The 10,243-nt window shown below is 44.4% G+C and overlaps 1 protein-coding gene across 1 annotated transcript in view; it reads right to left on the reverse strand.

The window, feature by feature from the left end:
- ATP1A1 (ATPase, Na+/K+ transporting, alpha 1 polypeptide) overlaps positions 1-6,568 on the reverse strand; it is a 21,328-nt gene extending 14,760 nt beyond the window's left edge. The window contains exons 1-9 of the mRNA XM_010830730.1: positions 6,236-6,568; positions 5,556-5,615; positions 3,271-3,474; positions 2,480-2,593; positions 1,965-2,099; positions 1,738-1,855; positions 1,018-1,286; positions 289-487; positions 1-37 (exon numbers count right to left, since the gene is read on the reverse strand). Coding sequence (XP_010829032.1) covers positions 1-37; positions 289-487; positions 1,018-1,286; positions 1,738-1,855; positions 1,965-2,099; positions 2,480-2,593; positions 3,271-3,474; positions 5,556-5,615; positions 6,236-6,265 — 1,166 coding nt within the window. The 5' untranslated portion in view covers positions 6,266-6,568. The remainder of the gene's footprint in view (positions 38-288; positions 488-1,017; positions 1,287-1,737; positions 1,856-1,964; positions 2,100-2,479; positions 2,594-3,270; positions 3,475-5,555; positions 5,616-6,235) is intronic.
- Between the last annotated feature and the right edge of the window lie 3,675 nt (positions 6,569-10,243).

Consider the following 10,243-nt stretch of genomic DNA (forward strand, 5'->3'; position numbering starts at 1 on the left):
GCGAGCCACGTGGCCGAAGTCTTGTCAAATGAAACACCTGGTGGAGGCAAAAAGAGACAAGAACAAAGTGCTTAGCTGTGTACTGAAGTCCCAGAAAGATGTGAAATGACACATCTCCTTTCCCCATAAACTAGTCAGGGTTTAGGCATTTTCCCAACCATGCTTGAATTGACGTGCAAAAAAACAAAAAACAAAACAAAACCCCCAAACCAGAAACATTGAAAACCCATGACGCTCTACCCAACTTCAAGCAGGGGAGGCTGAGCTGTGGGGGCGGGCCGGCCTTACCGCTCTGATTCTCTGTCGTGTCCGCCTCGTGGATTTGGTTGTCGAACCACATGTGGGCCACTGTCATTCGGTTCTGGGTCAGAGTTCCAGTTTTGTCTGAGCAGATGGTGGACGTGGATCCCAAGGTCTCCACAGCCTCCAGGTTCTTCACTAAGCAGTTTTTCCTGGCCATGCGCTTCGCAGTCAGCGTCAGGCACACCTGAAGCATTGGGAACAGATTATTAATACTTCAAATGGCCAGGCAGCCGTTCTATAGGAACTCTGGCTACCCCTGCCCCCATAGACGTCTTTCTTAAAACTACATCTCTCTAACCTTCCTCTGAAGTCGGAAGAAATAATAATGGCCACGTGTATATGGGGCTCCTTCCACCCCCTCCAAAAAGGCTATCAAGCAAAGTGAAAATAGTCAGGATTTACCATATTCTGTTTTTCCCACTCAGCCCTAAGTTCTTCTCCTTTCTGGACTACACTGTTCTGGATCACGTGATAATTCAAGGGGGGGAAAAAACGTATGCTTCTGGTTTACTATCTTCCACATAAAAATGTGCTGAGGTCTTCTCACTGTCTTAACCCTCCCCAGCTGGCTCCGACGAAAACCCACATATAAACACATGCAAGAAAAAAACCACAAAAAGCCAAGTCGGCAGCCCCCGAGGAGAGGACAGTGGATGAACCTCACCTTGAGGCAGGCCTTCAGAATGGGCAAGCATCACCTTCCCCGCCTCTTACCGTGACGGTGGCCAGCAAACCCTCTGGCACGTTGGCTACAATGATGCCGATGAGGAAGATGACAGCCTCCAGCCAGGTGTACTCAAGGATCAGAGAAAGGATGAAGAAAGACACGCCCAGGAACACAGCCACACCCGTGATGATGTGGATAAAATGTTCAATTTCCGCAGCGATGGGAGTCTGGCCCCCCTCCAGCCCAGAAGCCAGCGTGGCAATTCTGCCCATCACGGTTCGATCCCCAGTATACACGACAATGCCACGTGCAGTGCCTTAAAAAAGAGTACGGGAAATTGTACCCGATTTTATCAGTGAAGCTGCAGAATTTGCACAACTACACAGCACGGTTGAAAAAAGAGAAGAAACACCCATAATTTTAAGGGCCACATCTTTGGTGGTATATGCTGTTTGTTTTAAACTATATGGACTCTGGGATTTCACTCCATTAGCAGGACCGCAGCTCCAAACCTTACTTGAGCTTAGTGTTGCCAACACAAGAGGGACACGTGAGGCAGAGGGAACAGGGAAAAAACAGCCACGAGGTTTACTGTGTCTTCCTGCCAGCATGTCAACTGCTTCTGCCGTGTTTGACTGAGGTGGTCAGAAATGGGACCCACAAAACAAAGAGAAATTGTGGCCGCGGGGTTATTTTTTTTGGTGGTTGTCATTAAAGCCCAAGATAAATGCCACGCTATGCTGAAGAGTACTTCAAAACGGTCCTACCTTCAACACAGTTAGTTGAAAAAAAGGCAATGTTCCGTGTCTCCAGGGGATTTTCATTGGTGAAATCCGGAGACCTGGTCTGTGGCTCTGATTCTCCCGTGAGTGAGGAGTTATCCACCTGCCCGTGAATAAAGTCAAACATGTCACATGAGCGACACGAGCCTCATCTGGGGCTGCGGGACCACTCCACTCCCTCTGCCCCAAGCATGGAGGCTGTTTAAACCTACCTTGCAGCCATTCGCAGAAATGATCCTGAGATCGGCAGGAATTCGATCCCCTCCTTTCACTTCCACCAGATCTCCGACGACAACCTCTTCCGCATTTATGCTCATTTTCTCACCATTTCGAATCACGAGGGCTTGCTTTTGGAAGGGGACACGTTTACACCATTCCGTCAGGTAAAAATGGATACCACCGGGAAGGCAGTGTCCAAATCACAAAACCATCTGTGATCTTAACTATCTGCATTACAACCAAGACTTAGCTTTTTATTTACACGAGTTAACGAAAGCTTGCTCAGGCTACCTAAGAGGCAGTCTTCACACTGCCATCGTGTGGTACGCTCAGAGGGAAGACGCTCCCTTTCCGGGGTGTAAGAAAAACAGATGTGGTCTTAGGTGGGGGAGGTGTCCCTCTCTCTCTGGTGGAGCCACTGAATACTCGGAAGGCCTTAACCTCACATTGGTTCACACTCTTGGCACTTCAAGTTACCAGATGGGGAAGGACAAAAAGCAGCAGGTACCTGAGGAACCATGTTTTTGAAGGACTCCATGATCTTTGAGCTTTTAGCTTCTTGATAGTAGGAGAAACACCCGGTTATGATGACGACAGCAGACAGCACCACACCAAGGTACAGCTGTGACAGAACAGACAAGTTAGGGCGGCACAGCTCTCAGTAAAGGACTGGGGACATTCAGTTAATTTTTGACTGAATAAAAAACACTTAAAAAAAAAGACAGCGAGAGATTAAGGCTTCAGAAATACAAAACTCATGCCTTCATGCTTCTTCCTAGAGACAGTGTCCAAGCAAGTCAGAAACGGAGTCACACTGATACTTGGTCACTAGCTTGGGGAAGTGTTCCAGATGAATCAGTTTCTCCTGCTTTGTTAAACGTATTTCAAGACAACTTATGACTTGAAGAATGGCTACCAAACATTTCTGGATGTGTGTAATGTTTCAAAACTATGCCCTCCACTCAGTGGCAAAGGACCTGCATAGGGCCTGAGCAGAGCTGCCCGTTCATGGCAGCAGCGTGCAGGGCAGATGCCCAGCTTGGAAGAACATCTAAACACAGGGAGGGGAGAGAGAGAGAACCGGAAGTGAAGAAGGAAGACGTACGGGCCCTGAAGGCAATTGATGCTGATGTTACTTTTCCCAGAGTTTAAAACCATCAAGTAAAAAAAATAAAATAAAATAAAATAAAATAAAACCATCAAGTAACCCATAGTGACTGAAAATAAATAGCTGGCAGAGGGTGGACTGTTAAGCACTTACACATACCTAACAATCCACACTAGAACTATGGTACTCACATTATCATTTTGAGGTTCCTCTTCTGTAGCAGCTTGGATACCATAGGCCAGGAAGCAAAGAACTGCTCCAATCCACAGTAACATTGAGAACCCCCCAAACAGCTGTCGACAGAACTTGACCCATTCAGGGGTCGTGGGAGGGGGCGTGAGGGCGTTGGGTCCATCTCTGGCTAGGATCTCGGCAGCTCGAGCAGTTGTTAAGCCCTGAAAAACAGAGGGATGTAAGGAAGACCAACTGCTCCAGGGCTCACAAGCTAACACAGCTACCTGACAGCTGAGAAGGAAGCAGAGAGAAACTAAATGTCCCAGGCCAACGCAGAAGCTAGAAAATCCTGATGACCACCCTATGGTTCAGGCCAACAAGAGCCCAAGTGTCCTGAAGAACCTACAACACTCAGACTGAAATTCTTTTAAAACTGATCCATGGACAGACTGGAATCTGGTATGGTCTCTTCTGAGTTTTACAGAAGGAATTCATGCCAAACTGCATTTACCAAAAAGACATCCCACCTTAACTAACTGATTCAGTTTTGCAAATTAAGAGCTTAAGAGTTTCCTGTGTATTGAATCTGTCAAGGAAGTGGAAAAAGAAAAAAACACTATTCATATCAAAGGAGGAAAAAAAATCTGTCAGAATCCACCCTGTTACTGGGTTAACTGCCAAGTTTCAGTATAGAACTTCATTCCTTGGATGGCAATTAAAACACCTGTCTGGTGGGGAAGGGGTCACACTTGTGTAATATCTGAGCTAATAACCCCAGGACACCCATCAGTTAAGAAGTATTCAATGGGGGCATTCTCTGGTGGTCCAGTGATTTAAGATGTGGGCTTTCACTGCCAAGGGCCTAGGTCTGATCCCTGGTTAGGGAACTAAGACCCTATGAGCCACTTGGGGTGGCCAAAAAATTAACAAATAAAATCTTAAAAAAAAGTATTCACTGGAAGAAAAGCCCACTGGACTGAGGCCCTGCTGTTTCCTAATGGGCCTTAAATCTGAGATGCACTGACAGCAGATAAGAGACACACAGCTCCCACCATGAGGGGAAAATGTGGCTACTTTCACAAAAGACATAAAAGACATGTTTGCCTGAAGCATGTATATATATATTTTGTTCTCAAGTTATCTTTAATATTGGAATTAACCAGAGAATATGGGGAAAGGGACAAGAATACCTACGGGGTCCACATGGACTTATTTCAGGACCTTCCTCTGCCTCAAGTTCATGACACAATCCCTGGACAGAATGACCACCACCGACACCAGCCATCTGAGCTGTCTCTGCAGCTCAGAGACACTGAGCTGCATTGAATCCAGTACTTCCAGTATCGGGCACTGAATCCAGTACTTCCAGTATCAGGCACTGAATCCAGTACTTCCAGTTAACTTTAATTCTCACCACAACCTTTACCCTACCCTTTCATTAATCCCATTTTACAAGACAACAGCCCCACAGCATTTGAGTAAGTGACCTAGGTTGCCGAGAACACACGTCATAGGAACCTAGAGTAAACTTCAGTGAGATAACCCACGTGAGGTGCTCAGAGAACAACTGCCTGCTGGGTCTTAGTGCCAGGCCTCCTCTCAGAGCCTAAGGCCCCAAACTTCTCAGAGCTTGTTGGTAATTTACTGAAAAAACAGCTCCATCGTAGCTGGCACTCAAGTCATTCCTTGGACTTATTAGTGACTGTCCAGAAAAGAACAAACTCCCCCCCGCCCCGATTTTACTTTTATATTGTTCGCGGCAAACAATTAACACATCAAAATCCACTAGATAACAAGGATATACAGTACATATTTTACTGAAGTTTCTTTGAACTGTGTAAAAAAAGTTCCTAATAAATGATAGAATAAACTAAGGTTCTGACCTACTATACCATGAGCTAGCTGATAAAAATACAGAAATCTGAATTGTTCAAGATTCAATTAGTTGAAATTTTCAACTCAATTTAACAATGTCAAAGAATAAATGGAACATCTGTGTTCACAAGGTCAGGTGGTGAGCATGACCTTGGATCTGTTCGGTTTCAAATCCTGGAGCTCCTACTTGTTGGCTGTCACTTGCTACAAGATGGGGAAAATAATGACTATTTTCAGAAAGTTTCAGGGGAAACAAAATAGTAAAACAGCATATAAGAGCCCAAGTTCTGTGCATGTCACATAGCAGACATGATATGGATGGTGGCTATCAATATTCTGGAGTCGCCAAGGTTAGGCCTGTGATACCAGGGGAAAATGTGAGGGGAAAGATCAGAATTCTATGCAACAAATGAAAATTAGAACATACTCGGCTCAAGTCTGTTCCATATTTGCGATGAAGTTCATCAAGGCTAAGTTTATGATCATCCTAAGGGAAAACAAAAGGAAAAGGATTAAACATTTTATCACTAAAAAAAGAATTAAAAAACCATCAGTGTCATCCCTCACTATCATTAGGCTCAGAATACAAGTTAGTATATGTACTCTCACCATTGCCAATGGCTTGGTGACCACACAGCTCCTTCTGAGTGGTCTTCACTAGCGAATGGCTCAAGCTGTATAATGGGGGCCTTCACAGCCTGACCAGGCAGATTCTAGACAGGTTGCATCCATGGAGGCCTCCACCGCCTGAAGAGGTTGGAAGTTCCCTACATGCAGTATGATTCAGAAACACAGAAGCAAAGGCCCATGATATCAACCACTCCTCTGTGGACCTTTGGTTGAATACTGAGTATTGAATATTAAATACAGAGTATTGAATACAGAGTATTAAATAACTTGTCCAACCCACTGACAGCTTTTACAATGAAAATTTTCCATACCAACCTCTACGATTCAGTAACATTTGTAGGACTGCTATAATCTCTTAACTTTGAAAATGAAGCAAATCTGATTGAAGAATGGCTGGGGGAGGGGCACCACACACTCAAGGATGTAAGATACAATTCCTATTTAAGAACAGAAAGCACCCTTCCTGCTGGTACTTACCATAGAAACTTCTTTCTTCAGCTCGTCCATATCCCTCTCTTTCTTGGCTTTTTTCTTGTCCCCATGCTCTGAAACAGCTGCCGGTTCATATTTATCACGTCCAACCTATAGAGGAACGAGGGAAAGGTGTGACTGTGAATTAGGAACAGCACCTCAAAATTCAAGGTGGTAGAGAAAGGGATTTTCAGCAGTTTTAGGTGAGCATCTTGAAGAGTTATTGGGCTAATATCCATGGAAATATATGCGCTGATGATGCATACTCGACAACAGTCCAGTATTATCCAGAATACTGCCATCTCTAGCTCAAGACAGGCCATCTGCACCCTAGGGCACTAAGACCACTGGGAAGGCCTTGTCAGGACTCAGAATGGCCCTACCAGCTGCTTCCATCTGGGGTGGGAGGCGGGGGAGAGGGTTGTACTGTCAACATTTCCATACCATGGCCCTTCATCTTCCCCACTGAAAGATGAAACTATCTTCACATCACTAACTTAGAGTATAATACACTATACTTACGCACTTGTACTCTGAATCAGACATCAAATCCTGGGCTCCACCACTTAACAGCTGTGTGTCCTTGGGCAAATCACTGATTCTGAAATTGCACTATTCTCTTCCCCAGCATGGAGATAATGGTGCCCATTCCCTTAGATGTTTGAGAGGACTAAATGATATACACCTAAATGCTAATGACTTTATTATCATGTTTAATTCTTATCTTTGCAAAGAAGTCATTACATACCAACTTTAAATATAATACCCTTTAGGGCTTGCCTAAGAGTACGAACTTTTTTACCTTATTTAAAAAAAGAAGTCAGCCCAAGAGTCCTTCAAATTCTTTAAGTGAAAAACAAAAAAGGGAGTCCCCACCCCAATCTGCAGCCTGAGAATAAAGCCCCCAAATGAAAAGTCCCTGGAAATGTTTTGACAGAGGCAGGATATAGGAGAAGCATGTGCATTATCACACAATTCACAGGATCCACCTACGCCTCTTGAAAACTGGAACAATTTTTACAGAAAACTTTGATTCCATAGTTTAAATTTAGATTGTTCCACTCCCCCACCTCCTGTTGAAAATGCTTGCGCTCAGCTACACAAAGCCGGAACTTAGTGCTCCTAAGGGCGGTCCCCAGAACAGAAGAGACCCCTCACTCCAGAGGCCCCCAGCCCACAATCTGCTTGCAACCACCACCATCTCCTAAGAAGGGCAAAGAAAGGCGATCTTAACAATTTTCTTACAATGGGTGCTCTGTGGTGCAATTTCTGTTCATTCACGGCTCTCCCTTATTCATTTCTAATTTTTAGGAGTACACCAGCTACTAAAGCAGTAAGTAGAAAAACACTGTCTAGATTAAAATTATACTGTGTTGAAAATAAAAAAATCAAAACATATCGATATAGCAGGTATGGTTGTAAATAAATACAATAATCACTTGAATTTGAAAAAATGCCCTAAGACTCTAAAGAGATTGTAACTTCAAGTTCGTGCTGCCAAGACATAAGGACATGTACAGTATTCACACTGCTCAACTTGTGTGGTTACATGTACAGTGTTCCCTGCAGATTAATTTTTTCAGAGTGTCCTTTAGCTTCTGTATCTTATCTGTTAAGAATGAAGCAGAGCTAAAGATAGTCAACATTCTCAACATTCCCTCCACTATGGAGCAACCACACTGGTGACAGCCTCTCTGGTAGAGCCCTGGTGCCAGAGTTAAAATGGAAAATCATCACACACACTGGAAGCAAATAGACAACACAAACCAAAAAAAAAAAAATGGCCGCCCCCACTGCCCTCCTCACCACAGACCACTGCATTTCCTTCATATATTTAATGAGGAAAAAAACCCTGAAACTTTATATTAAACACATTGACTAGGGAGCTCTCAAAGACTCACGTGGCCAGTTTGTATTGATTTTTAAAATCCAGTCCACAAATTCTCTAAGCAAAGTTGAGTATCATTAAAAGATATTTAATTTAAATATATGAAAATCAGAGTTAAAATCCCTCTGCCTCACCATCTGTAGGCTTTATTTTCTGGCTTTCAACATTTTACATTCTGAAAGAGGGGGAGAGAGTTATCAGAGCAGCTAAAACTTGGATATGTTCCAAAGTTCTATCCCCATTTACAAAAACAGACCCCTTGCCTGAAGCTTCACAGTTCTCAATGCTTAAGGTAGCTGGAAATAGAGGCTCCCTAATAACCCTCCCCTTTCTCCATCAATTCATGGCACACTAAGAGGGGGTAAGTTTAAAACAGGAGATTTGTGAAAGAGACAGGGGAAGTACTAACAAGAGGTATTTCTTTTCCTTCAAGATTTTAATTGCTTCATCAGGCACTGTTTGTCCAGAAGACCAGGCTGCTTACGCAATTCAGTTCTTTCCTAGGAAGCTTCCTCGATGGCCCAGAGGTTAAAGCGTCTGCCTCCAATGCTGGAGACCCAGGTTTGATCCCTGGGTCGGGAAGATCCCCTGGAGAAGGCAATGGTAACCCACTCCTGTATTCTTGCCTGGAGAATCCCATGGACGGAGAAGCCTGGTAGGCTACAGACCATGGGGTTGCAAAGAGTCAGACACGACTGAGTTACTTCGCTTTTTCGCTTTCTTTCCTACAAGTAAAACAATAATACTAGCTCATCTTGATGGGAACCAAACATTACTCCAGTCCCTACCAATCTCAATTACTAGTTTCAAAGCAGGGGGAAAAAAAATCTGTGTGTGTGTGGAAGGGTGGAATGCAGGGTGGAACACGGAACAACTTAAAATTGGGTAGATAACATTTTATTATTTCTTTGAAAAGCATTTGGGAAAAACAAAGGTCATGGAAAGGGGAATGATAACATGGCCTCCCCAATCTACTCCTATAACCTCCCCACTCCTCCAGGTATACAAGTCAATTTTTCAATTAGGAAGTGCCCGGAGGCCAGGCAGGTACCACGCTCTGTGCGCAGGACCCTTGGGGCACCACTGTGCTGTCTCCCTAGGATAAGTACAATGGAGGCTCAAGGTTACTGTTACACCCTCTCCAAAAGGGCCATTTGTGAACCTTCCCCCAGCCCCGCTCCCCGTCATTCTAATTTAGGAAGTGGGAGGTCACAACAAGGGCAGGGGCTTGCCCAGTGTGACACAGCCTCAAATCAAAAGTGTCATTACTTCACCCCGTGCTTCCAGGGGATTTCATTTTCTCAAAGGTTCACTGAGTTCTGCCACCACTTGATCTGGGTAGAGGGAAAGGGTGCTCAGGATGTGGGGAGAGAAAATTCCTAACCAAAGGAGCCAAGGCTGAAACTTGGAGCAAGGTTCATTTATTTAGTATTTATTTTAAATTGTTTCAAATTAGTTTATTTAGGGGTTTCATTTTCACTTCTCAATAGATTATGTATTTTCCAGTTGCTTCTTCATCTGAATTAGCTCATCTAGTTCTGAATGGTTACTGAGTGTCATCTTGATTAGCCAACCATCTTCACAACAAAATGCGAGGACAAGCCCTGGATTTTTGGCAAGAGCTTCAGTGACTTCTCCTGATAGAAGAGAACAGAGTTCACTTGCAGCTTTCCCCACAGCCCCAAGCACCAAACTCCTTTTGTTTGTTCAATTCTGTCCCAACCGCAGGCAGACAACAGTAAACAACATCTTCCAAAGCTTCCTGTGCAAAGCTGCTGATTCCCACTGACTTGATCCCTGGGTTGGGAAGATCCTCTGGAGAAGGAAATGGCAACCCACTCCAGTATCCTTGCCTGGAAAATCCCATGGACAAAGGAGCCTGGTAGGCTAGAGTCCATGGGGTCGCAGAGAGTCAGACACGACTGAGCGACTTCACTTCACTGCTCTTAACAGCATTTTCTGTTGTCATCTATTCATGTTTGTGAATTTACGCACAGAGCAGAACGGGGCTGGTATGCAGCACAGGCGAGGTGCCCACCCTCAGCACTCCAGCCCCCAGGCCGAGGCCCCAGCCTTCACTTCTTTAAAAGCACAGACTGAATCCTTACAATGAAATGACCTGTTGG

Source organism: Bison bison, unplaced genomic scaffold (genome assembly GCF_000754665.1).
Source record: "Bison bison bison isolate TAMUID 2011002044 unplaced genomic scaffold, Bison_UMD1.0 scf7180017864519, whole genome shotgun sequence".
Classification (NCBI taxonomy): domain Eukaryota; kingdom Metazoa; phylum Chordata; class Mammalia; order Artiodactyla; family Bovidae; genus Bison; species Bison bison.